The sequence below is a fragment of the Gobius niger genome (assembly GCF_951799975.1).
Source record: "Gobius niger genome assembly, chromosome: 11".
NCBI lineage: Eukaryota > Metazoa > Chordata > Actinopteri > Gobiiformes > Gobiidae > Gobius > Gobius niger.
The window spans coordinates 13,814,788-13,842,500 of NC_136862.1; the positions used below are offsets into that span (position 1 = coordinate 13,814,788).

Sequence of the window (27,713 nt, forward strand, 5' to 3'; positions counted from 1 at the left end):
GGGGAAATCATGGCGGATTTACAGACTCCTCCTCCCCAGCTCTGATGAAGCATGTTCCTAAGGGCATAAGGGCGGGATCTTCACTGTAGACTCGACCCTTACGTGACATGCAGTTCGCTCTGCTCCAATGCAGTCCGATCCTCATTAGTACGAGATTTCGAAAACATTTCTTACGAAAACCAGTTTGGTTTCTTTAATTGTAACCCAGCATTATCGCAGGAGGAATATCTAGCTGTAGAAAGTTTCAGAAAATTAGAAACCAGGCTTTAAAGTTGTTTTTAACGTGTCTCTTTAACCCTAAATGCTTTCCAATGGGGTGCTAGCGGCTATGTGGAGGTACTACAGCAATGGCAGAGCAATGCCGGCCTCTAGTGTCGTCGTCACAAAGCAGAGCAGCCAGAGGCCATAGGTCCAGACCCACCCTCTTTCGTGTAGAGAAGAAGTAGGTGGGGTTTACCAGGTTGCATGAGCCCCATGTGCATTAATCCAGCAGATTGTCTGAATTAAAAAAGGTGGGCAAAAAGCTGAGGACAAATATCCTGACCATGGCAATACCTACCTTAATTCCAAACAGTGTTCAGAGTTAATCTATCCCTGTAACAATGCTACATGTTTTCTAGTCTATTTGTGCCTTTACATACTTATTTTCCTTACAGAATTCACGTCATTACATATTAAACTATTAATAGCTAAAGTTGGCAATAGAAATAGGGCACATTATTCCACTCTTACTCTCCCCTTAATTCACCGTCCTGTCCTACTGTATCTTCCTAACCATTATGAACGGGCAGTGCACTCACTTAGCCGTCTCTGATGAGTTTATCTGTCAAACGCAGTCTCCCAGTGGGCTCCATTGTGTTTATGTGAGTGAAGAAATCCCCTGCCCTGGCTCTTCAGTAAGTGTTAGATAATATATAGTATAGTCTTGTGCTCGAAGTAAGAGACGGATGCATTAGTTGATGTCTATTCATGAACACTCGCTGTGACATTGTTATAAAGCGGTTGTTTGTTGTCGATGTTCTCTCTGTTTTCTGTCTTCCATCTCTAATAGGCACTGATAGCTTGATAAAGAAGATCATTAAAGTGTCATTAGCCGGAGAGCTCTAAGGCAACAGCCTCTGAACAAGACATTTTGTTGATCGTATTATACTGAAAGTTTTTTCTCTTCATTTTTAACTAGATTTAGTTTCAGTGTTTTAAAATCAGAACGAGAATTACTTTATTGATCCTTGATGGGAAAGTCTTAGTGTAACAGTGAAAGCTACATTGCTGAACATTCCCAGTTTTATAGAGCGATTAAACTGTTGTAAAACTCAACACATAACAAAACATAAAACATGTCAGCGAATACCAAACATGCCCCTGATGCTCAGCTAGACGCCAACACTGATGGTTTCCAGTAGGTGATTAAAACAAAGCATTTGGATAAGGGCTGATTGTACTTGAACAACACCATAGACTTTAGTATACTGTACATTAAAAAAACTAAAACTATTTCTACTACTTTCCTAGTTCAACTGGGTACTCGACCATCCAGAAAAACGTGTTAAATCCATGTTGTTTTCTTATATAAGTCTTGTCTAGTCTATGTGATTCTCAATACTAGCAACAATGAAGCCCCACAGTGTCGTCTCGGATTGAACACTTGACTGAATTCGTAAAAGTGGGCCATGCTTTGTCATATGTATGCTTGTGTTTGAGAAAGGTGATTGCTCTCAAAGCACACTCTGAGTTGCTGTTTATAGAGCCAAGGAGTTTTAAATTGAAGGGAGTGAGTGGATTTAAGAAGCTGTAAATCTTCTTGCATTAGCAGATTCCATAAAGTGCAACTCTTCACTTGTTCAATTGATTAAAAGCCCTGCTCTGCCATTGTCTGGCGTATAAAACTATCAACTAAGTGATTTATGTTCATATAAGTGACACAAAGTAACAAATCACAAGCCGGAGAACAAATGAAGGTATGGAGGCGCCACTCAACTCTCCAAAGCACAGTCCTGCATCAGAATCATGCTGTTCATTCAGTCAGAACTCTACTGCCCCCAAGTGGCGTTGAATAATAAATGAATGCTTAATGCATCTCAAACACATAACTATCTTTGATATTATGATGTCTGCAGCATTCTTACAACGGAGCTGTTCTAGCATAGTTCAGAATCCTTTTTTTCCCCTTAATAATGGCACATAATCAAAACTGGTGTATGAATGAGCGTGTGAATGGGTGACTGGTTCCTTGATGTAAAGTGCTTTGAGTGCCTTAAAGCAGATAGAAAGGCACTATATAAATGTGACCATTGACCATTGATCAGGTGTTGGGGTTGTCCTGAGCGCACCGCCATTGTGGGCCTGACCAGCATGTTTTTGGAGGTTGGAGAAACCGGAGTACTGCCTTCAGTTTGTCCTTATTTCAGAGCATGGTGTCCCACACTGGTCCTCCACCTCCTCCTTCCTATTCCTCCTGCGAAGCTTCCTCCACTCCACAACATTCTTTCACCATCTTCTGGGAGGAGAGTAGTATTCATAAGCCTCTATTTATTCAAACCTTCTAACCTTAAAACAAAATAACTGGACTTACTTTTAAAAGAAACACTTCACTCCGTCTTGAAAGCTTCCTCTTGGCTGGTTTTGGTGAGCGTCATGTCCCCTAGATATACAGTAGATGTGGGCGTGGGGGCCCCGGACATGGCCCCTAAACCTGTATTTATTCCTCATTTATTGGGTTGAGTGTTGATGAGTTTTCAAATTATTATTATTTTTCTTCTTTGCATCATATACAGTAGAGCAGGGGTGTCGAACTCGTTTGGGTCGAGGGTCGAAATTCAGCTCCCACAGCAGGTCGCGGGCCGCAAATATTGTAAAGGACTGTGGCCTCATAAATAACATCTTTCACTTATTGCGCTTTATCAGCCTGTGTCACATGTTTCTCAAAGTGCTACATAAAGTCATCACTCCACACTCGATGGCAGTAAGTTACTATTGTAGCCACAGCCATCCTGGGGCAGACTGACCATTTACCTCATGGCTTTAATATGCCGTTTATGTCCTTATCTCTTATTATGTCAGTGCCCTCTGCTGGACACGTGTGGAATTCTTTCCTTTTTTTAATTTAAGCTGCCCCCTAGTGGCTTCTGGAATGGGATAGAGACTTTCATGCTCCTCAAAAGGGCCACAGCGACCCACGGGCCTTGACCATCACACATGTGCAGTAGCTCTACCTGACATAGTTTTATGAATATTCAACAGAGAGAGATGTATGTGTCTGCGGTAACTTCTTCTATCTATATCCATTTCTTTCCTCTTCATTATAATGCAAACATTTGAGCACATTTTTTAATCAATTGGGAGGAAAAAAGTGCAGCCATATGTACTGTGTATATTTTAGTCACAGCCTGTGAAAAAGAGGTCTTGAAACAGTCTGTGAACGCCGTCACTTTAGCATTAATTCTCTCGTGCCTAATTAAACTCGCTCCCTCTATCTCATTGCAGTGTTCATCATGGCTGCAGGACTCCTTGTCTACCCCTTCGGCCTGAACTCCAACCTGGTGCGGTCGTTCTGCGGAGAGGCCGACATCTACAACGCCGGGGAGTGTCAAATCGGCTGGGGATACATGCTGGCCATTGTCGGAGTCATGCTCACAGTTTTCTTGCCCTTTTTTGCCAAATATGCACCGAAAGAGCAGCTTTCTCCAACTCCACTGCCCACGCTGTTATAGTGCACTGAGCCGCCATTGTTCTGGACTTTGTCAATGCTCATTAACCTTGTCATGGAGAGACGTGGACCATTGTGCTCGACTGGTGTTGTAAGCCCCTCAAAAAGCCCCAGAAAAATCTAGAAAAAATGTCTTCCCAGGTTTAAATACTGTTTCTTTCTGTCTTTTGTTTAACTTAATCCCTACGTTCAGTGTGAATCCCAAATTGTTTATGTAATGATTTATAAGGAACCGTTTCTAAAAACATTCCAATTTTGTCTTTTATCTTGCTAACGTGAAAATAAGCGACCAATAAGATATTATCACAGGCCAAGAGGGACACTTTACGAACGGGATTTCCAAATTGGTTCAGCAAGATCCTCAGAAGATGTTCAGCAGAAGATCAATGCATTGGATTGTACATAGAACATGGACTTACAAAGCCATGCATTAAGATCAAAGATGGGGCGCGTCGGCATTTGACATTTTAAATTGTGCTTTCGCCTTGTATCCAGGCGGTAAAGACAAACTTAAACACAGTGTAATTAATGTCAACGAAAAGGACAATACCCCCTGCTTTTGACCTGCCAAAAGGACACGTGAAAAGAGGAAGTCAAATGTAATAAAAGCAGTGTTGTCATTTGTTGTAACGTCAAGACGCAGCATTCTTCCCTTGTCAACTCTCTAAATTCGTACATTTTGCTTGTCAAACGTAAGCAATTTCTCCTCTTTTCAACAAAGACTTAATTCAGGAAAAATCGATGCAAAAGGCAGGGAAATACGTTTTTAAGTAAATGTCAAAAATGCATGATGGCTTTTGTTATCGGTAGAACATTTCAATGTGATCTGACCACTTTGTGCCTTTGACATTACCAAGACAAGTGTTAAATACAATTATCAGGTCTCCTCTTTTTCTGCTAAAAAAAAAAGAAAAGAAACAAGCTGTGGATTCTCGTGTGTGAAGTGCATTTTTTTAAATTTTGGTTCTTGTTTTTGTGGTAAGGTGTCTTGTCTATACCTGATGCAGTATGATCTGTTGCAAGTTATTTTTCCGTAAAGATGTTGTACTTGCGGGCAATGGCAGAGGGCGGGGTAAAGGAAAACATCGTTCAGCTATGTCCCAGTTATTAACGTCGCAATGTCACACATTTTAGTGATACAACTATTGTCGGATAAGTATTACGGTTGCTACAGTTTCTCACACACACAAAAACTTGTGTGACTAGAGCTGGGTACTATTACATTTTTTGGGTTACCGGTACTTTAAGAGCCCAGACACACTGGCCACGTTTTCTGCGCATTTATGACCCATTAAAGCAATACTAAGTAACTTAATAAATCCTTTTCGTTGTTCCTCTGGGGGTAATACAAGTGTTAATGGCTCCCCCTGGTGTCTCTGGCCAGAAAACCACAATTGCAACTTGACAGCCACCGGACCGGAGTCACCAATACACACTAATAGAATCGAGGAGGAAGCTAACAGGCTAACTGCGGGCTGGCGCCACTTATAATAATGCATTGGTTTTATATAGTGCTTTTCTAGACACTCAAAGACGCTTTACATCGCATTATTCATTCACTCCATACTCGGTGGTGGTAAGCTACTGTTGTAGCCACAGCTGCCCTGGGGTAGACTGACGGAAGCGAGGCAACCAGTCTGCGCCATCGGCCCCTCCGACCACCACCACTCACTCACACACTACATTCGCTAGGCTTCCTGGTGTTCCCAAACGGAGAGCTTTTGGGTTTGGGTAAAGCCGAACTGGAGAAACTGCGCTCGGTTAAGCCGGGGGTTAAGAGGTTGCCAGTAGTACTTAAACTTTCTCCTGATACTGTTCTGGTACCCAGCTCTACATGTGACAACTTTAATACACACAATTTACATGAATAAAATGGACCACTTGTTTTTGTGCAATCTTAAAACAAATTTGGTTGTGACTTAACAAATCACATATTTTATTGATTTCAAATAATAGATTACTTTATTCTCATGATTTCATTGTGGAGTCTAGGATCACTTAGGAATATCATTAATGGATTCACATAATCCATTAATGATATTCCTAATCCCTGATACAATTTACCATGGCATCCCAGTTTTGCTTAACCTTAATCGATGTGGGTCATGTAAAAAAAGTAATAATGACATTTCCTTTCTTTTTTGCTCCTCTCAAACATGATCAAATCGTGTGTGAAATGTGGCTTTAAAAAAAAAAAGAATCTTTTGAATAAGCTGAAGTGTTAGTGAGCTTTCAGTCTACGTTTCGTTTTATTAAGTGCTGAAACCATTCTCCTCCAGTTTCAAGGACCACCTGTCTGCTTCCTCACTTACCATTATTGTACACTGCCAATTTCATTCAGCCCTTTTCCCTGTGTGTAATTCTGTGCAAACTAGTGTTAATACTGGGTTAAACATTTCCAAATAAAGGTCTCCAATGGCAAGCGCTGAAAATAGAGAATAATTATGTGGCGTATGTTACGGAAAGAAAGTAAAGTTTGTGTGTGATACTGTTTCCTCCTCTGTGCTGGACTGTCTGAATGACCGGGGCGACTGCACTGGATTTATCCCTCTATTTGTTTAACAGTTGTGTGTAAAGTCTCAGCACTGGCGAAAATGTTTTATTAGAGTAGAGAATTATTGTTTTGTTTTCCATTGTGATGTTGGACTGTAAATAAACGTAACTGTTCTTAATCTTGTCATGTTGTTCTAACCTGCTTTGAGAAATATATTTTCAGATGACAATGTTCTTTGCTTTGATGACCTGAGCGTGCTTTGTGGATTATTAAATGCAATTAAAGGCTCATAACTCACAGACCATTAATAAAATATACTTCCTTTTATATCATTTGTAAAGAAACAAACAAAAGAGAAACGTGTACTAATAAGTCATAACATTGAACAGCTTTGCATTTCAAGGGTTGAACAATTACCAATAAAACGGTGTGAACCTGAACTTCTAATAACACTCTTCTGCAGAATTGCTTTCTGTCAGGAGCTATTCATGCCTAGACTTCGCTGAAAGTCTTGACCAGCGCCCTCATTTCTGCATCACAGACTCTGACAGCCTCTTGTGCATTCCTCAGCTCGGAAGGCAGCGCCGGCCTGATGGAAACGCACACAAGGACGTTTCTGCTGCGGTCGTAGTTCCCAACACAGCGATGCACTTGGCCACGAATGAGACGGGGCAGCTCCTTCTCCTGTTGGGCAAGACGTGGGGTTACAAAAATCTGGCACAATGACGACATTTCAGCATTTACATTATTTTTTTTACACACGTTTTCATAGTACACGCACTGGACGACTTCCTTCCCATCCCGTATGAGGAAGTTCTTTGCTCCGTGTGGGCCCAAAGTGACAGCGGAGTCCAGAGTAGCTGTGAAAGATGGAAATGCATGTTCTACGGATGAAAGGACTGATGTATGTAAATGAAACTGCTCCCACTGACCAAATAATTCAAATAAATGTGGAGCTTTGTCTCTGAACTGGCTCCAGTGTCTCATCCCGTCAATAACTGCAGTAAGGATCCGCAGAGATATCGCATTTGCTGGTTTCATCTGTCAGAAAAACAACAAAAACAAATTAAAAAAACAATCGATTATGAACAGTGCATAATCTAAATGAATAGTTGAGGTCACTTGAAAGTGTGGGGTGCTGGGCTTAATGTCTTTCTTCCTTTCCAACACAGGAGGCTGCGGGCCAAAGCTGTTAGTGAAGTTCCAGGCTTTGGACTGTTGCTGGCCTGCGTGAGAGGTGGGCCGGGTCGGTGCTTGAGCAGGAGGAGGCTGATGGGCCACCTGCTGGGAGAACTGATAAGCCGCCTTGGGAGGCTTGTGGGATGGCTGCTGGTACATCGGCGAGGGCCCAGAGCTCCCTTGTCCACTGCGGTTGTTCCGTTGATATTGATTGAATTTGGAGTTTAAACCAGCCTCAGAATCTAATTGTCTCACGGACGGATTTGTCTGCCCCATTTTAAGGCTGAGGAAAAAGAACATGAAAAGGAACATGACTCAATCCAATACAATGTGTAACAGTTCCATAGCCTTAAACACTAAAAACATACCTTGTGTTTCCTGCTTTATATGGATGAGGTAAAGGGGCATACTGCTTCACTGGTGGGGCGGCTCTGGGGGCTGGCCTGTTGTCCCTGTACTGATATTGAGGCTGTAATGACTGGTGAACACTCTGTTCTTGTTTAACACTCATATCATGGTCTGTGGTTTGATAGAATCCAAAGCTTCCTGTTGGAGATTTAAAAAAAAGCATTTCAATTGATATTATAATCATAACCAGATCGTATATACACCTTTAAAGGAATGGTTCACCGTTTTTGCATACTGAGATATGTTCTTACTTGAGCTTAGACGAGTTGATGCGTACCTGTCTGTTCTTGTGCGTACCCTCAGTCACGCAAAAAGACCAAAGATGTTGCTTGCATTTGGCCTCTCCCAATGTATTCCTATAGCTCCAAACGTGATGAATTTAGAAGCGACCAAGCTCTTCCACGGGCACGAACACAGACCAGACAAGTACGTATCAACTCGTCACTGGATGTTTTCATTTCTCTCTCCCACGATCTACCACCCCATCTCTCAACTTCCCCCCTGTTACCACTTCTTGAAGAGGCCACTCTAGCAAGTTATCTTTGGTACCTAGTGTTTTGATGTACTAATGGTGCCACCTGCTGACAGAATAGTTGTAGTGGTCATGTTGCACTGAATGAAAATACCTGGCGCTTTATTGTATGGCGGAGGTGCAGCAGTGCTGGAATTATTCATGTAGCCATTGAAACTATAAGCTTCATTTGCTGGAGGTGCAGATGTCAAAGGAACACGACTTCTCTTCTTTTGATTGAAGAGTGGGACTGAAACAGAACCAGAAACACACACATTACTTCAACAACCCAGTCAGAACAGAGATACTATTTGTCTCTTACCGCACCTGTTGGAAAAGTCAATGGGTTTTCTTGGCGCTTCATTGTCGTGGTTCAGTCTGTCAACTAAAATATTTTAAGCTTTAACAACAATTTAGTCGTTGTAAAAAAAAACAAAAAACATTAACCGAAGAATTTCATGAACCGGAGCATTAATTTTTTACTAAGGATGGATGCGGTATCAGCTTGCTAACCTAGTGTTTGCTAGCATCAACTAACTGTAAACCTTTGAGAAAAATGTAAACATCGGTTTTTATTTATTATTATTTTTTCTCCGTAACTATTATACTACAGAGAGTGCTGCTGAAGATTTATACATGTAAATATTTAAATACCAGTTTGGAGTAAAAAAAAAAAAAAACATTCACAAATTTAAACAACAGGGGGCGTTCAGAGCTGCTGAGGTTTCTGCTGCTTGTAGTTCACAGTCAGAGCCAGGGGTAGTGTATATATTTTTTAACGATAATTTTATTTATTTATTTACATATTTATTTGTGGTCTATTTCTGTCTTTGGACAGGCCGTAAATGATTACAGAGTGGGAAAATAATAAATAAAATTGTTGCCAGTCTATGAGAAATTCCACAGTTACCATGGAGATCGGCCATCTTTGCATACATTTCCATTGACTAACACGAGCTAAAAACAGTATAAAAAGTGGAGAAAATAGCCGTGGAACAGCTCCGTTAGCTGCTGAGTTACTGCTACATCTAATACACTGTGGTGTCCAAGTGTTTTAATGTGAACAATAACTCCAGTGTTTTAACTTTTAAAATGTCCATTAGTTTACAATTGCTGAGTCCAATAATGATTAGCGGTATGAGTCGACATCACATTCCCCGAAGGAAAAAACAATAATAATAAATCTAATAACAAATATAATAATATAGGACAATAATGCTGTCCACTAGGAATATTTAGACAAATACGTGGAAACTCTTGAGTCCACAATCTTCTGGAAGGTTCAGGCCAAAACCTATATATACTTCCAGAGAACCATTCAATGCTATGGACATCAAACCAATCTGGCAACCCGAGCGTAGTTCAGTGGGAGGCGCTACGCCACACAGTAGTTTCTGGAAAGAACCTCATGCATGCACCATGGAGAAAGTGAGTGGTCATCGTCTTCCTTATTTAATAGAAATGAAAGGTTGCTTCTAATTAACTGAAACGTTTGTGTTAGGATGTGTTGGGTTACCTTACTGTGTGATCTCTGTTTAAGTGGGCAGTCTCCAGGGTGATTCATTGTACGGGTAGAACAGCAGCTAGCTAGTCTGCTAGCTTGCTGCAATGTGTTCCTGGTGTAACTTATGTCTGATGCCGCTTCACTAGAAATCTGGAAATGAATAATGAGGGCTGGTGAAACTTAATTTTTCGAGCGATATTTTGATATTCATGTTGATATCACTGGATGTTCCGTTTCTCACGATGGCACCGTTCTGTAGCTTGTCATTCAGCGAGTATGACTTCCCGAGAGTTTAATTGTGTCTTTGTCTGTTAGTCCATAGAAATCTAAGCATTCATCCAGTAATTATTTTTTTTAAGTCAGGTTTTGATTTTTATTAAAATTCCTTTTGATATACCTCGCTAACCCTTAGTGCTCAAACCCAAAGTTAGTAAAGCAAGTGCTTTGATTTGCCAATGGCATATTATGACATGTGCGTCATATGCAGGTGTTTTCTTTATGGTCGCTCAATTGTACAGTATATTGTACATTATATTGTGCTCTTAATATTTTTGGATCGGCTTCAGTCTTGTCCGGGGCAGCTGCTCTCACCCCGGCGGATCTTTCTAGACTCACAGCACACGGCCCGCTGTCATGGTTACAACCGTAAAGTGTCAAAACTGTCGGATATCTCATGTGGTTTTAATTTTGGCCATAATATCATCTAACAGGATCTTATGTCCCCAAGTCACCTAAATGTTTCCGCCCCATAGATCATATTTCTATGACTAAGGGCTGTACATCCCTCTGGGGCTTCTATACCACTACTGTTCATATTATATTCAACTCACTGCCATGTTTAGCGAGTTGATAATGATTGAATAAACCCCAAAATGTCTTCCAGCGAAGTTAATTTGTTGATATTGTTAACTGTTTGTTGAGTTGAGGAGTTGGCATTCATCCATAAGGCAATTAAAACGTTTTAAACTAAATGTTGCTTGTTTTTTCTATTTTATTTTGATTCTAATAAAATCACATGCTTGAAAGTGTCAGATGCAGTGTTTTAGGGGGGGAAAGTACCACTTCGCAATTTTGAGCAGGCAAGCTGTTTAAATGTCTGTGTATGGTTGTTCAAACACATTTTATTAATAACTGTGATTTGTGTTTTTTTTTTTTTTTTAGGTTTCGTCATTGAAAGACCAGGGAAACAAGGCACTGAGTGCAGGAAATGTTGATGAAGCTATAAGATGCTACAGCGAAGCAATAGCTCTTGATGCCTCCAACCATGTTCTTTTCAGCAATCGTTCAGCTGCTTATGCCAAGAAAGGAAACTATGACGGTGCTCTCCAGGATGCCTGTCAGACCATCAAGATTAAACCTGACTGGGGAAAAGTAAGATTTACTTCTTTATTGTGGCTTTTAAACAAGTGACAGTTTTTCATTCCCAACGAAAATATGTTTATTTGTGACCCATCAGGGCTACTCTCGCAAAGCTGCAGCACTAGAATTTCTTGGCCGACTAGAGGAGGCCAAAGGAACTTACCATGAGGGTATTCGGCAAGAGCCAAATAACCAGCAGCTGAAGGATGGTTTACAGAATATTGAGGTTCGGCTTGCAGGTAGGTCATTATTTATACAAACAATGACCACTTCTGGATACACTTATTATTTAAGAATGATTATGTATCACTAATTCATGTTTGTTTGTTTTTTGACAGAAAAGACAATGATGAACCCCTTTGCCATACCCAACTTGAATGAAAAATTGCAGAAAGATTCTCGGACACGCGAGTTGTTGTCACAACCAAGCTACAGAGAACTGCTTGAACAACTTCGTAATAATCCCTCAGCGCTTGGAACGTATGAATTTCATTTTATTTGTGCATTACATAATAAAAAACATCTCTTTTGCTGGTGGTAATCATTTGATTTATATTAACTATATAATATTTCTTATTTCAGAAAGCTCCAAGACCCTAGAGTAATGACCACACTGTCTGTGCTGCTCAACCTGCCAGACATGGGAGAGGAAGATGATGAACCCACACCTCCTCCACCTCCCAAACCCAAGGAGACGCAACCCCCTCCCCCCAAAGAGGAGGACCTTCCTGACAATAAGAGAAATGTAAACTATGAACAAAAATACTTATTAAGGCTGTTTTGAATAAAAGTGTTAATTATTAAAATCCCTTTTTCAGGCCTTAAAGGAAAAAGAACTTGGGAACGTTGCATATAAGAATAAGGATTTTCAAAATGCACTGAAACATTACGATGAAGCGATGAAGCATGATCCTACCAATATGACCTATCTTTCTAACCAAGCAGGTATTTTATCCGTGCATTTTTTTTTTAAATGGTTGTTGACACAATTTTGTTCGCTGGTTGTAATTTTTTTTTTCCTCTTTTAGCCGTGTACTTTGAACTGGGAAACTATGAAAAGTGCCGAGAACTGTGTGAAAAGGCTATTGATGTTGGCAGAGAGAACAGGGAGGACTACAGACAAATAGCCAAGTAAGTTCTCTCTGAACTAAAGCACAACTTTTGTCTTTTTAAAAAAAATATGTACATGTCTGATTTTGTTATATGTATTACTTAATCTTGCAGGGCATTAGCTAGAATTGGTAACTCGTACTTCAAGCAGGAAAAGTACAAAGAAGCAGTTCAATATTTTAACAAGAGTTTGACAGAGCATCGTACCCCGGATGTTCTTAAGAAGTGTCTACAGGTGGGATCATTTAAGCAAATATTGTGGTCTGTTAAAATGCTGTTTTAAATCAATCATAATCAATCATAATTTTCCCCCTTAAAGGCAGAGAAAATCCTTAAGGAGCAAGAGAAACAGGCTTATATCAACCCTGAATTGGCTTTGGAAGAGAAAAGCAAGGGCAACGAGGCCTTCCAGAAAGGTTACTAACTTACTTTGACTCAACTATTCATTTTGTTTTAGCTTAATTTTATTTAAATGTATGTGTAATTTTTAAACATGCGTTCTTTCTTTAGGCGATTACCCTGTTGCCATGAAGCATTACTCTGAGGCCATCAAAAGAAATCCCAATGACGCCAAACTGTTCAGTAACAGAGCTGCATGCTACACAAAGTTGGCAGAGTTTCAACTTGCATTGAAGGTATTGTCTATTGTCTGTTTTTGTTTTTCCTTTTTCTGTTATTAATTTTTCTGAACACTGTTTTTTGTTTTTTTAGGATTGTGAAGAGTGCATCAGGCTTGAGCCAACATTCAGTAAGTTTTTATTTCTGCTTCTGTGGCACATGCAGCTTTGTTAGGTTTAATCCTAATGTTTGGAATATTTGTCTACAGTTAAGGGATACACACGGAAAGGAGCTGCTTTGGAGGCAATGAAAGATTTCACAAAAGCTATGGATGTTTACCAGAAGGCACTGGACCTTGACTCTACTTCAAAAGTAAGTTCGACGTAGTCATAATTCGGCTCTAGACTAAAGTAAATCCATACTTTTGATCTAATTTGTTATTCCAAATACATCAATGCAACAGACTATTATGAAACAAAGCTAAATCTATCTCAAATATATGGAAGGATAAAATGCTAAACCTTTGTGTCCTCCATATCTAGGAAGCATCAGAAGGCATTCAGCGCTGTATGATGGGTCAGGCTGTGAGGAATGACACCCCAGAGGAAGTGAAGCAGAGGGCTATGGCAGATCCAGAAGTGCAGCAGATTATGAGTGACCCAGCCATGCGCTTGATCCTCGAGCAGATGCAGAAAGACCCACAGGCTCTTAGCGAGTAAGTTTGTCTTTCTTAGATTTTCAGAATGCATGTAGGTACAGAGTAAATGGTAATATTCTCTTTGTTTAATTCCACAGTCACTTAAAGAACCCATTCATTGCTCAGAAGATTCAAAAACTTATTGATGTTGGACTGATTGCCATCCGCTGAGACAAAGCTCCATGTACGACGACAAACCAGTGGGGAACAAAGTCACATCTCAGTTATTACATTCTCTTGCCTTTAAAACAATGTTTAGTCTTTCTAAGACTGTATTTTTATAGGTTACACTGTCAATGCATTGTATCTAGAGCTTGCATGTCATGTTCATATGCGAAAACTTTGAGGCAACTGGATTGTTTTTATATACATGTCCTTACTGTAATCTCAAAAAATGCTTGGGCAATAAACCCATTGGTGAAAGGGCAAATCCACCCTCAAGCACACCATATTTCCGTCAACCCTTAAGTTAATTTTTCATGTTGCGTACACGTGTTTATTATAGATTACAAGCAAACGTGTCAGTTTGACTGTGTTGTCCTTCTCAAGGCCTGACTAAAACTATTCAATAATCTAAAGGAACTCCTCTTTCATTGTACTTGTATTTAAGATGCATCAACATCCTCATGACATTAACAATATCCTTTGTACGATTTTAGTTCAGTATCTACCAAAAACAGACTTTCTAATGTTAATCACAATTTAATGTTAACCTGCACTTTTTTATTTTCAAGCTCAGCTTTTCATGAATTTCTGTCACAGTATTGGGTGGATCTTCCTTTTCTTAATGTGGAGCAGGAGTGAGCTGTTTATGCTGGCACATATCGAACCTCTCATTTCACCTCAAATCTTGTGCATTTTGTAACTTGACAGTATTTTTTATATCTTCAGTATTGTGTTACTTTTCGTGATTGGTTAATGGTATTTTTTTTCTTCTTTAATCTATACCTCTCCAGTTAATGGATACTTACAGTGTCAAATACTGCAAGTGAACAACTGTGATTCATATTTTCACATCTTGATTGAATGAAATGCATTCTGAGGCAGAAACATGGGCATTTATTATCAGTGTATCTGTTGTAGAACTGCAATATGAAAACGTGACAAACAGGAAACCAATGGGAAAAGACAACAGTTGATGTGCACAAGATTTCAGGGAAGATGAGTTCTGGGCAGCGTTATTGCATCCTACTATACATCCTAAATGAGCAGAATAAAATATGAATGGAATAATTGGACCGTTTAATGTATAAGAATAAAGGGATTTTGCTGAAAACGCTGTCATTTCAGTAATTTTACTTTCTACGTCGCCCCGCCCACTTTCGAGGTCACGTGACTGAGCGTCGCCCAGGTTGTATGTTGAAAGCATCCGGCGTTAGCACCAAGCTATCAATCAGATAATAAAAATACAAACTCTGGACGTAAATTATTAATTATGGGCCAGCTGTAGACCGGTATCGCTGAGGACGCGGAAGATACCAAAAGAAAGTAACCTGTGCGTCAGCCCTGTCAGCTCGATGGTATTTAAACACGATAAAACATTAGCATATGCGCTAGCGTTCAAAGTTTGACGTGCTTTGCTAACTGCTACTTCGCAATTAAGTACGAGTTACAACTGCAGCGAGTCTTTAAACGCGTCCTGTAGCTGTGGCGGATTTCCCCTTTGCCGCACATCGAACAAAACAACATCAGGCACGACACAATTTGACAAACAATGAGTACGAGCAATAACACTACAATAGCGTTATAGTATTACTCAAATGTGCAACAGCTAATGCTACGCCTAACGCCGAATCCTCAATAACAAAGCGAAGTTACTGAGAAATACGGCGTCGACATAAAGTAACACCGTAAAGCATCATATGTGTGTTGGTTGTTAACATTGTACCAAAACAGGATGCCCCATGACCTGCGATTAACAACATCGGGACCCGAGTATTGTCTGAGAATCACATCTGTCCCGAGACCACATTACTGCTTGAAGTGGCCAAATGTGCTGCGCTTTATTTAGGGCGTTACATCTTAATGTTTAAATGCCTCGTGACCCGGCGTTTTAGATCAGTTTTATTTCCATTTTTTTTTTTGGGCTTTAGTTTAGTCTTTTTGTAAGTTATGTCTGGGGACACGTCTGACAGCAGCGATGACTCGGATTCACAAACGAATGAAAAGCCCTCCACGGTCAAGCTCCAAATCACCAATGGTAAGTCAACTTCAAGAGCAGAAGCCAAGTCAAAGCCTTTAACATTTACTAAGGGGTTTATTTTTCCTCCAGCAAACCTCACCGGCCACACTGAGAAGGTCGGGATGGAGAACTTTGAACTGCTCAAAGTGTTGGGCACTGGAGGTGAGTTCGGGAATGTGACGTCATATATCGCTAAGCATTATGGGATTAGCAGCAATTGTAAACTAATGGAGATTTTCAAAGTTAAAGGGGGGGTATTATGCAAAATCGACTTTTTCAAGCTTTACATCATGTTATTATGTCATTCCCTCATCAAAAACATGCCTGAAGTGTTGCCTTGGCACATTCACGTATTTTTGAGTAATCTGTAAAAACTCTGATGGCGGCCATTTTAGGGATAGGTTTGCCTGAGTCCTCCTAGGAACGCCCCCACCTCCTGGAGACGCCTCCGAGCTTTCGTCACCAGCCGAGTAACCACCCACTGCTCCTCAGCAGAACCCCCTCCCCACTGATGCCACAGACAGCGTGTGGAGGGGGCGTGTCGGAAAGGGTCAGAGGTTCTTAAAGAGACAGAGGCCTATTTCAAGACATTCACTACAGCCATTTTGAGAGAGCAATTTTATACAAGGCAGTTATTCTAATTTACAGCAGCGGTTGTAGCCGAAAGTGTGGTCTGGTCCGTGAATATTAAAAGACCGGTCCGGACCATTACGGACCATGACCTCTAGGGGCGCTGTGCACTGGTCCGAGTGGTCCCTGATGGTCCCTGAGATGGTCTCTAGGTCCCTCGAATGGTCTTTGGGCTGAATTAATGGTCCTGTGTATTATGTGTGGCAGGAGTGGAGTCCTAATAGGTCTATATCAATATTTCTCATTCATTTTGAGGAAAACCAACGATTTGTTTTGGGAAGATTTTTTATTTGAAAATCATATTCTTTTTCCGGATGGTTTTCAACATCATCTGTTTCAAACATTGCTCTATATTCATTCCAACCAACTTTGGGTGGGTGGTCGGAGGGGCAAACTGGTTGCCTTGCTTCTGTCAGTCTACCCCAGGGCAGCTGTGGCTACAATAGTAGCTTGCCACCACCGAGTATGGAGTGAACGAATAGTGCAATGTAAAGCGTCTTTGAGTGTCCAGAAAAGCGCTGTATAAAACCAATGCATTATTAATTTATTGAAATAATGTTACACTCCCCTTTTTATACACTTCCCCTTTCATCTTGCTTTACATTTCTGGCATTACATAGTGCAGATGGTCGATGGTTTGATTTCCTGTGTAGCTCTATGAATTTATTTGTTTATTGTGACAATTAATGTGATCTTTGGATGATTTTTTGCTGTTTGGTAATTAGCCTAAACTCATATAAAGTTAATACACTGAATAGTATTTGCTCCCATTTTATAAGTCCCTACTAATAGATCAGTAGTTATCAAATTAAACAGGTTAATTCACTGTTCTCTTACCTCTGGACATTGGACTGGACTCTGCACTAGAGAATTACAGGAGTCACCTTTGGGGATGCTGTTCACTAGTCCGCCAGTGGTTTGTAACAGACCGTGGTCCTTGAAGTGGTCCTTGGGCCCATGCAAGAATCAGGGACCACTGGTCCGAGTGGTCCAGACCAGTCAGGAACCGGTCCCTGAGATGGTCCTTGGTCTGAGTCAATGGTACCTGTTACTTATGACTGGTTTCTGCTTCATACTTATGACTGGTTTCTGCTTCATACAAGCATAAGGGACCACTGACTGGTCTCTGCTTCATACAGGCATCAGGGACCACTGGTCCGAGTGGTTCGGACCAGTCAGGGACCGGTCCCTGAGACGGTCGTTGGTCTGAGTAAATGGTACCTGTTATTTATGACTGGTTTCTGCTTCATACAAGCATAAGGGATGACTGGTCCGAGTGGTCCGGACCACTGGTCCGAGTGGTCCGGACCACTGGTCCAAGTGGTCCGGACCAGTCAGGGACCGGTCCCTGAGATGGTCCTTGGTCTGAGTCAATGGTACCTGTGGCCTGTGACTGGTCTCTGCTTCATACAGGCATCAGGGACCACTGGTCCAAGTGGTCCGGACCAGTCAGGGACCAGTCCCTGAGATGGTCCTTGGTCTGAGTCAATGGTACCTGTTACTTATGACTGGTTTCTGCTTCATACAAGCATAAGGGACCACTGGTCCGAGTGGTCCGGACCACTGGTCCGAGTGGTCCGGACCACTGGTCCGAGTGGTCCGGACCAGTCAGGGACCGGTCCCTGAGATGGTCCTTGGTCTGAATCAATGGTAGAATGGTAGCCTACATGTTACTTATGACTGGTTTCTGCTTCATACAGGCATCACTGGTCCGAGTGGTCCGGACCAGTCAGGGACCGGTCCCTGACATGGTGCTGCTGATCACGTGGATCACGTGGGTGCTGCTCTGCTCTGCGAAGCTCAGGCCAATTTGCGCTAATAACATATAACAATAATAAAATGATTCAAGAACTTGTAAAGCCACCACTCCGTTCCGGTTCATAACATTAATCCATGTCTTGTCGGACTGCGGAACTGGTCCTGCTCGCAGGGCTCCATAGGCAGAGCGCCGGGCTTATGCGTATAAGGTCGGTGGGTCGATCCTGTCCCCACCTTTATTTCTTTTTTTTTTTTTTTTGACTGGGAACCCACTGGGAAAAACATTAATGCTGATCCGTAAATTCAGTTTATTTGGACATTTTAAAAACTGCACAGTTATCAATGATGCTAAGAATCATTATCATTAACCGTAAAATGCTTCTGTGTTTTGAAACCAAAATTAACACTAAGTCATTCTCGAACCACGAACCCTTGATATCGCAGTCATACACGTAACCCGGTAGACCACGTAATATCTACAATAATCTCAGAATTTCAGTCCATTTAGTCTATAATCATAATGAGTACAATTTAAAAAAAGATCATTAATGTCGCAAATGTGCGTATTTCAGTTGGTTGGAATGAATATAGAGCAATGTTTGAAACAGATGATGTCGAAAACCATCCGGAAAAAGAATATGATTTTCAAATAAAAAAATCTTCCTAAAACAAATCGTTGGTTTTCCTCAATATGAATGAGAAATATTGATATAGACATATTAGGACTCCACTCCTGCCACACATAATACACAGGACCATTAATTCAGCCCAAAGACCATTCGAGGGACCTAGAGACCATCTCAGGGACCACTCGGACCAGTGCACAGCGCCCCTAGAGGTCATGGTCCGTAATGGTCCGGACCGGTCTTTTAATATTCACGGACCAGACCACACTTTCGGCTACAACCCCCTCTCCTAATTTACTGCATTTACAGACCAACAGAAGGTTTCGTCATCATTGTAGTGTGATATAGACCGGTGCCATGTGATTGAAAAAAGCACAATACCCCCTCTTTAAAATACTGGAGTTCTTGTTCCCATTAAAACAGTTGGACGCCACAGTGAGTTAGATGTATTTACCAGCAGTAACTCAGCAGCTAACGGAGCTGTTCCACGGCTATTTTCTCCACTTTTTATACTGTTTTTAGCTAATGTTAGTCAATGGAAATGTATGCTAACAACTGCAAAGATGGCAGATCTCCATGGTAACTGTGGATTTTTCAAAACCCCTTATATAGATGTTCTCGAACCAGATACAATGTTATGATCGACTCTTTGTCAGGGGCGGATCTAGAGCCGTGGCACAGGATGCCAGCTGCCACCCCTAGTAAAGGTCTTGCCACCCCAGCTGCCACCCCACTGATGTCATGCAATGTTTCACATCTGCTCTAGAAGCTACTTGGGTGCTTACAGAAGCAGTTAGTGGTTTTATGACAGGACAAAGAATAACAACTTATATCGCTAAATGAGTAGACAGTTGTCAATTCCTGTGGCTCCCAAGATGATGATGATGATGATTTTTTACATTTTACCTGAGTTAGAAACAGCCTACTTATATTATGGACAATGCAACTATTTGTATGTCATTTTGGGAAGCTCAGTTTGCATCTAAACGGAAAAATTGCCAAGCAGAACTTGCATACCCCCGCTATAAACATTTGACCATGTAAAATGTGTTGCCACCCCAGAGATTATCCCTGACCCTGCTTGCCACCCCGTGATTTGTTTTCTAGATCCGCCCCTGCTCTTTGTTTATTTATGTTTTTATAGAACATGTAAAATACTCAAGGTAGTCAACGAGCTATGTTTTTGCGCACAATGCTCTTGCTTGACATGCTCTGAACGTTTCTTCCAGCTTATGGAAAAGTATTTTTGGTCAGGAAGAACAGCGGTCATGATGTGGGTCAACTTTACGCTATGAAGGTACAGACTTTTTATTGTATTCCATTTCACAATCTATATTTGTCTCTCTCATATGGCTACTTCAGTCCTCCTCTCTTCATAGCAAAACCCTCTAACTATGTTTTTTAATATGATAAACATATATGAGTCCTTGAAATGTCTAATTACTGTAGTGTAGTAATAGCTCCAGTGTATCATTAATCAGACTCTTTGTAGTATCAGCTGGTCTAGCACTTCTTGTCGACTAAATTTATTTTCTGGCAGTTAAATTTATTTTGTGGACGGGGTAACAAATGTGGAGTCATTAATCCTAGTTTCATTGTAGTAATATAACACCAACATAATAAACCATCTTGATTATTAACGACAGAAAAGATCAAACTTAAAATAGCTTGATTGTTCTGAATGATGGATCTCTGTCGACTAGCACTTCTGCGTTACAGTGTTCCAGTATCATTGGTTGTCTTAAAAATGCTGTGAACAACTGAAACCAGGCTCTGTATTCATGCTGCCTTCATGTGCTCTGGTAAAGATGTTTCCTCAAGCGAAACATTAAAAAAAACACACACACACCAATACACTCTAAACTAATACATTCACGTGAGAAAGTCATCTACAAACCCGTGAACTACTGCTTCTTATTCTCTGCTTTGATCGATAAACATATAAAGTTTGGCTCTTTTTTTTTTTACATGAGTGTAAGTGGCAAAAAAGACAATATTAAAATTAAGACACTTAAAAGCTAAATGCATAATGTCGGCTTCATGACAATCAGCTAAAAGGCATAAAAAATATTATTGCTGCTCTCTGTTGTCTTCAAAGTTCAAAGGTTATCTCATCTCGGGAATCCGGGAATCAAAATTATCTCCCAGTTTCCCAGTGGAAAATATGACATAAGGTGGCGTTCATGTGCAATTTTCTACTCGGCAAGTGGTATTTACCATTATTAAGAGAGCACATGAAGGCAGCATAAATTCATGTCCAGCTTCCCAGTTTTCTTACATTGTTTCATTGTCGTCCTTTAGGAACCTTTGTTGACAACTGAAGTTTTGGCGACATCTTGTGCGATTTCTCTTGAGAGATTATAATAATATATATTTTCTACAGGTGTTGAAGAAAGCCGCCATCGTTCAAAAGGCTAAAACAACAGAACATACTCGCACTGAGAGGCAGGTGCTGGAGCACATCCGTCAGTCCCCGTTCTTGGTCACTTTGCACTATGCCTTTCAGACCCAGAGCAAACTGCACCTCATTCTTGGTGAATATCAACTCTCACAGCATACAAACGTGTTGTTGTTGTTTTAAGCTGCCTTGTCATTGTATTTCGCTCTCTAGACTATGTAAGTGGCGGCGAGATGTTCACTCATCTTTACCAGCGCGATCACTTTTCAGAGGATGCGGTCCGCATTTATATTGGGGAAATAATATTGGCACTTGAACATCTACACAAGGTCAATTTACAGCCAATTTTCTGCCAAAGCTGACAAATGATGTGTTGAATAAATGAGCAGGGTTTGAACTGTCCTTTATTTTTCAGCTTGGCATTGTGTATAGAGACATCAAACTGGAAAATATCCTTTTGGATAATGAGGGGCATATAGTATTGACAGACTTTGGGCTCAGTAAAGAGTTTCTGGATGAAGAGGTTTGTAACATTAAAATTACTACATCTAAATAAAAATGAAGTGTGATCTGACTGTAGCTATTTGTTTATGTAGAAGGAAAGGACATACTCATTTTGTGGCACTATAGAATACATGGCTCCTGAAATCATCAGAGGGAAGACCGGCCATGGAAAGGTAAGACGGGAAAATATAAGTTCTGTTTTAAAAAAAAATCACTTACATTGTTTGTTTGAATTTTCATCATATGATGCTGTTTTGATGATGATGTTTTTCCATCTGTAGTCGGTAGATTGGTGGAGTCTCGGCATCTTAATGTTCGAGCTTCTGACGGGAGCATCTCCTTTTACCTTGGAGGGAGAGAGAAACTCCCAAAGTGAGGTTTCAAAGTGAGTGCAGTTTGGTGCTGAAAAGACACACTTTTCTGTTCAGTTTTTTTTCTTTGGTAGTTTTGGGGTAGATTATTTTTCTCTAATAAATACACACTCTTTTGCATTTATAAAACATTTACAAAGCTTTACTAATATTTCCTGATACAGTACTTATACGCACCTTAAAAGAACACATTCTTAGTTTGAGCAATAACGTGAATCTCTATTTTTGTGCTTAAAAATAATTAAATACTTATGTAAACGATGAAATGTGTATAATGTACATTATTGCGTTGTCCACAGGCGTATTCTCCGCTGTGACCCTCCGTTTCCGTCTATGATCGGATCGACTGCCCAGGACCTGTTGAGGAAGTTATTGGTGAAAGATCCTCATAGGAGATTAGGCTCTGGGCCGAGAGGGGCTGAAGATATTAAATCACATACCTTCTTTAAGGTTTTGTTTCTACATCTTGTGTGTATAGTTCACATACAGCAGTAAAACACTCATGTTTCATGTATTTTATTTATTTTAAACAGGGACTAAACTGGGACGACTTGGCACAGAAAAAGGTATCGAGCCCGTTCAAGCCGGAGCTGAAGAGTGAGCTCGATGTGGGGAACTTTGCTGAAGAGTTCACTGGGATGGATCCTGTTTACTCCCCCGCCAGCACACCACCGAGCACAGACCGCCTCTTCCAGGTCTGCATCACACTTAACACAACCAGAGCCTTGTGTGGATTATAATGTGCTTATATCATTGGAGCTGTGATGATTTTTATGCCAGGGGCACTCGGAGTAAACAGTTGGTGATGAATGCCGTAATATCTTTATGTATAAAAGAATATGTTGAAGTTTAGTATGCATTACATCCTTGTAAATGTAATTTATTTATACTCTCTTTGCTTACCTGGCGTCTGTTCTGTTTCTCCTCAGGGCTATTCATTTGTTGCTCCATCAATCCTGTTCAATAAGAACGCAGTCATGGGAGACTTAGTACAAACTCAGATCGGTGCTGATCGACCCGGCTCTGCCTCAGTGCAGCGCAGTGCAATGCTGCGGGTAACGTACACAAAGCAACACAGCATTATGTTCATTTGCATCATAATCACAGTGTTTATGGCTATTAAACACTGTATTCCTGCTTATTTGAGTCTTACATTTCTGTGCATGCACATCTTACCTGAGACTGTTGTTTGTTCTTACTTTACTCACATGCGCTCAGTGTTTATATAAAATGCCTTTAGTATTCGTGCTCAATCCTTTTCTCTTCTTCCAGGAGTCCCAGTTTTTTCAGAACTATGAGCTGTGTCTCCAGGGGCCACCCTTAGGTGAGGGCAGTTTTTCAGTGTGCAGAAAGTGCAGACACAAGCAGAGCGGCCACGAGTACGCTGTGAAGATCGTCAGTCGCAGGTGAGTCGATGGTGATGACTAACCACTATTTTTGTGAGTACGTGCTCCAGCGGACTAATGCTGTGCGTCATGCCTGTGGGCTTCATTAGGATGGAGGCAAACACCCAGAGGGAGATCGCTGCTCTGAGGCAGTGTGAATCCCACCCCAACATAGTCCGGCTGCACGAGGTCTACACAGATCAGGTACAGCCCGTGTTCTTAGGTGGTGCTCACTCACATTCAGAAGGCGTTTTATTTCTCTTAGTCCTGGTTTGTTAAATTCTGCTTGGTTTGACATGGATTAAGCATGATGCACTTTCTTCAGCATTTGTAACTTTGGGAAAACAAATATTTCTGTGTTTGAAATTTCTCCTACATTGACACTTTCTCTTACATTTTCTGTTTAAGTTTCACACCTATTTAGTGATGGAGCTGCTAAAAGGCGGGGAGCTGCTTGAGCGAATCAAGAAGAAGAAACTGTTTGGGGAAGCAGAGGCCAGTCAGCTGTTACAATGTCTGGTCTCAGTCGTGAGCTTCATGCACGAAGCTGGAGTCGTCCACAGAGACCTCAAACCAGAGGTAGATTCAAAATAATCTTTACTTATTTGTGACACTTGACACAGAATAAACCAAACATCTAATTGCATTTTTTCTGAAAATCATTGCAACCCTTTGGCAGTTCCAAACAGGAGTCCAGATTCATCTTTACTTTGATGAAGTAGTTAGTAGTTTATAGTCAGAAGAGATGATGAACGGGATCCCTGTTTTATTTATAAATGGCTATATTTATTATGAAGCTTAAGCTCAAGTTAAGTTTTGTTAAATATCATGAGAGCTGATTTTGTGCTTAAAGGATTAAGATCCTTGACTGTCTGTAAGAAAACCTACATTAGGATTCATCAAGCACAAGAAGAATGACATTTTAACTGCACCTGTTAAAACACGTACAAGTCAGTACAAGATTCATAGCCACATAGTTTGTTTTGTTTGCAGATTATGCATGAATTGTACTGGATCGATATAAATGTGTGAGGCAACTTCTTACAACTGGGTGTGATTACATACATTTAATATACACAAGTAATAACATTCAGACTGTCATAATTGGAAGTGTTGTCAATGTCAGAAGATCAAAATACTTACAGGGATTAGATTAGAATAAATTATAGCTTGAAAGAAGTGATAATGCTGCCGTGATTCTTTTGCAGAACATACTGTTTGCTGATGAGGCAGAAAACTCTGTGCTCAAAGTGATCGACTTTGGGTTTGCTCGGCTGTGTCCAGCAGGGAGCGCTCCTCTACAGACCCCGTGCTTCACGCTGCAGTACGCCGCCCCCGAACTGTTTGAGAGCGCGGGGTATGACAAAGCCTGTGACCTCTGGAGCCTCGGAGTCATCCTGGTAATTAATCTTAACTCGTGGCTCTCATTACTTGAGCGAAATTAGTTGTCATTCTAACCGCTTGCCTGTGTGTGCGCTTTCATCAGTACACAATGCTGTCAGGCCAAGTGCCGTTTCAGAGCAGCCAGCGAGGCATGACTTCTTCATATGCTGCGGATATCATGCAGAAGATTAAAGAAGGAGACTTTTCTTTGGAGGGAGAGGCTTGGAAAGGCGTCTCGGATGATGCTAAAGAACTCGTCAAAGGTATCTGATATTTAACAAGTGAAGGAGCTTTATTCGTTTTTAGGAGAGGGCAAACAAACTAGGTGGCCAGGGGAACTACCAGCCATAAACTAGGTGAATATTAAACTAGTCAATATTAAACACGGTGAGGCTGCGTTTCAGTTTCATGCAGCTAAAATCTGGAACAGTCTCCACGAGGATGTGAGACAGGCCTCAACTCTGACAATGTTCAAATCCAGGCTGAAAGCAGTTCTTTTTGCCCGTGCATATGAGTATTTATCTGCACTCTTGCCTTTTACTGTAATTCAGGGGTAGGCAACGTCAGGCCCGGGTGCCAAATCCGGCCCTCCAGCACAGAACCTCTGGCCCCCAAGATGAATTTGCTCACATAGTCTGCCAAAGTCAGGGAGGTGTGGAAGATGAGCCGCTTTGTGCTTTGGCGGTTATTGTGTAAAAACAGCATAATCTAAATACAAAATGTTACTGTTTACATGCATTTTGGATTTAAAAATTGCTGTGAGTATGTTTTTAACCTCTTAACTCCCACCTGAACTGAGCACATTTTCCCCTGTTTGGCTTTACCCAAATCTTTCTTGGGGAAAAAGCATCAAAATGGCATCGAAACAACAAAATGACGAAAAATGGACACAAACACGACAAAAGAATGACTAAAACATGTACAAAAAACAATAATACAACAAAAAAGTGACTAAAGAAGCTTAAAAAAGGACACAAATACTTAAAAAAAACACACAAAACAAACTTTAAAAAAAAACCTACAAAAAGGGTCCAAGACATTTGACAAAGGAGCGGCGACAACGCAACAAAAAGTTACAGTTAGTTTTGTAGGCCTTAGCTTTCAAATGAGGTGCTACTCTGTTGCTCTGAAGTCGAGAAGCTTTTAGATTTGGGTAAAGCCGAACTAGAAGTAAAAAATGAATAAAAATGTGTTCTTTACTTTGGGCTTCAGTGGTTCGGCCCTCGATGATTTGGTGATCCACACACAAACATGCCCTGCTGTAATTCATTCATTTTATGCTGATGTTTTTATTGATTTTATTTGTTTTCTTGGAATTTTATGCAACCGTGAAACACTTTGAATTGCCTTGTGTATGAATTGTGCTCTACAGATAAACTTGCCTTGCCTTGCCTAGGTGTTTGTTGCATCTCACAGTGGTTGTGTACGTTGTGTTGCAGGTCTTCTGACGGTGGATCCCGAAAGGCGTCTGAAACTGTCTGATTTGAAGGAGAACAGCTGGTTGCAGGGAGGAGCATCCATGTCCACCACTCCTTTGTGCACTCCAGATGTGCTCGAGTCCAGCGGACCGACCGTGCGCACTTACGTCAATGCCACTTACAAGGTGCCGCTTCTTTCTTTGTCTCGATCCTCTCCCGTGATGGCAGTTTGTGAAGTCTCACCTGTGCTTTCTGTTCTTTAAACCCCTCACAGGCTTTTAATCGAGGCAAGAGAGAGGGCTTCTTTCTGAAAAGCGTGGACAATGCCCCTCTCGCGAAGCGTCGGAAGCTGAAGATGACGAGTACGGGCGTGGAGACTCGATGGAGTTCATCCTCTTCATCCTCCTCCTCATCCTCTTCCTCAAATGCCTCGGCTTCAGCGTCTAAAACAGCACCGAAGTCCACTGTGACCCCCAAGAAGAGTTAGCCTCAAAATGGCAGGAATACAATTAAAATAGTTGCGGTACAATATAATCAATGGGCAGCACGGCATGCGTTAGTGGTGAAAGGGCTTTCCATATCCGAAAAACAAAAGGTGGGTATTTTGACCATTTAGATTGTCCCTATTTTTAAATTAAGTTGTGCATTAAATGAAAGTGATAGTCTGTAAGTTTCAGTATTTTACAAATTCAATAGATTGTGTCTAATTGACCGCCTGGGCCTGCAATTTGATGTTATGTAATTGATTGATCATTATATTTTTCTAAAGTCCCTCCCTTTGCTGATCTCAGTTACTAATCATAATTCCCAGTGCCATAATTTAATTGGCCTGTCAGGTCCAATCAGGTCGAAGTATGCTTTTGAAATTTCTCTTTCTCTCCTCATTTTTCAATCTTACAGGCTATCACTTTAATCTATAATTATCTTTTTTTTCCTAAATCAAATGCTAGACTTTATTTTGCTATGATCAGAGGAGATTTATTATATGGCCTTAAAACTGTTGCTTAAGTATTATATGAAAGGGGAAAAAGGGAAAAGGAGCCATTCATGGGCAGAAGCCATACAAACAAAACCTTTATTTGCCACATGTGACGAGACGTACAGGAAATGGCAAATTGAAGGTGAGTTTGGCCGTTAGTATCAAAGAGCAGTGTTCTAGTTTAGGTTACATTTAGCTAGGAGTGGAAATGAAGTCTAAGATTTTAAATATAACCAGCTTTGACATGATCTACATTAAAGCTGGAGATGTGTTCATTAGTGAATCGGACGTGACTTCTAAAGCTTATTTTATGTAAACCTGTGCAGTCCTGACGGGGCAATCCTTGCAAAGCAGTTGCACCTTTAACACACTACCACACCACTGCCCCAGTGAACACTCTCGAGCCGTCATGGCGGCTGAACACACACAGGACGTCGTCTATGTGAGCTGTACATGAGCATTACTGTGCTGTCTTTAAGGGTCGAGCATGCATATCTGTTGTGATGTGACTATTTCGGTATCAATGTTTTCACATTTATTTGTGCTGTGACAT

The 27,713-nt window shown here is 40.9% G+C and overlaps 4 protein-coding genes across 4 annotated transcripts in view; 3 read left to right on the forward strand and 1 right to left on the reverse strand.

Moving 5' to 3' along the window:
• Nucleotides 1-4,627, forward strand: part of lhfpl7 (LHFPL tetraspan subfamily member 7) — a 165,064-nt gene extending 160,437 nt beyond the window's left edge. Inside the window, exon 3 of the mRNA XM_079566180.1 lies at nt 3,484-4,627. Within this exon, the coding sequence (XP_079422306.1) occupies nt 3,484-3,710 (227 nt within the window). The 3' untranslated portion in view covers nt 3,711-4,627. The remainder of the gene's footprint in view (nt 1-3,483) is intronic.
• Nucleotides 4,628-6,619: 1,992 nt separating this feature from the next.
• On the reverse strand, nt 6,620-7,538 carry spata22 (spermatogenesis associated 22; the record flags this gene model as incomplete). Its single annotated transcript, XM_079566698.1, has 4 exons — nt 6,620-6,884; nt 6,963-7,084; nt 7,133-7,241; nt 7,323-7,538. 4 exons carry the CDS (start codon nt 7,536-7,538, stop codon nt 6,693-6,695), a joined length of 639 nt encoding a protein of 212 aa, XP_079422824.1. The 3' UTR covers nt 6,620-6,692.
• A 2,111-nt stretch (nt 7,539-9,649) lies between these two features.
• On the forward strand, nt 9,650-14,790 carry stip1 (stress-induced phosphoprotein 1). The gene is made up of 14 exons (XM_079566541.1): nt 9,650-9,726; nt 10,964-11,173; nt 11,259-11,400; nt 11,500-11,641; nt 11,744-11,906; nt 11,980-12,106; nt 12,190-12,292; nt 12,386-12,506; nt 12,591-12,687; nt 12,782-12,906; nt 12,983-13,019; nt 13,098-13,201; nt 13,372-13,544; nt 13,625-14,790. Exons 1-14 carry the CDS (start codon nt 9,718-9,720, stop codon nt 13,695-13,697), a joined length of 1,626 nt encoding a protein of 541 aa, XP_079422667.1. The 5' UTR covers nt 9,650-9,717; the 3' UTR covers nt 13,698-14,790.
• A 73-nt stretch (nt 14,791-14,863) lies between these two features.
• rps6ka4 (ribosomal protein S6 kinase, polypeptide 4) lies at nt 14,864-27,558 on the forward strand. The gene is made up of 18 exons (XM_079566148.1): nt 14,864-15,726; nt 15,799-15,870; nt 19,952-20,019; nt 21,106-21,256; nt 21,334-21,449; nt 21,536-21,643; nt 21,717-21,797; nt 21,906-22,009; nt 22,295-22,445; nt 22,529-22,690; nt 22,925-23,050; nt 23,268-23,401; nt 23,491-23,584; nt 23,789-23,959; nt 24,589-24,780; nt 24,867-25,026; nt 26,203-26,366; nt 26,456-27,558. The coding sequence occupies exons 1-18, from the start codon at nt 15,639-15,641 to the stop codon at nt 26,666-26,668; spliced, it is 2,355 nt and encodes a 784-aa protein (XP_079422274.1). The 5' UTR covers nt 14,864-15,638; the 3' UTR covers nt 26,669-27,558.
• The last annotated feature ends 155 nt before the right edge of the window (nt 27,559-27,713 follow it).

Bases quoted from the DNA above. Each gene is read 5' to 3' on its own strand.
- stip1 (XM_079566541.1), top strand. The intron at 13,020-13,097 runs GTAAGTTTTTAT...ATTTGTCTACAG, and splicing joins CAGGCTTGAGCCAACATTCA to TTAAGGGATACACACGGAAA. The intron at 13,202-13,371 runs GTAAGTTCGACG...CTCCATATCTAG, and splicing joins ACCTTGACTCTACTTCAAAA to GAAGCATCAGAAGGCATTCA.
- rps6ka4 (XM_079566148.1), top strand. From the start codon at position 15,639: ATGTCTGGGGACACGTCTGACAGCAGCGATGACTCGGATTCACAAACG. The intron at 22,010-22,294 runs GTGAGTGCAGTT...CGTTGTCCACAG, and splicing joins TCCCAAAGTGAGGTTTCAAA to GCGTATTCTCCGCTGTGACC. The intron at 23,585-23,788 runs GTACAGCCCGTG...TTTCTGTTTAAG, and splicing joins ACGAGGTCTACACAGATCAG to TTTCACACCTATTTAGTGAT.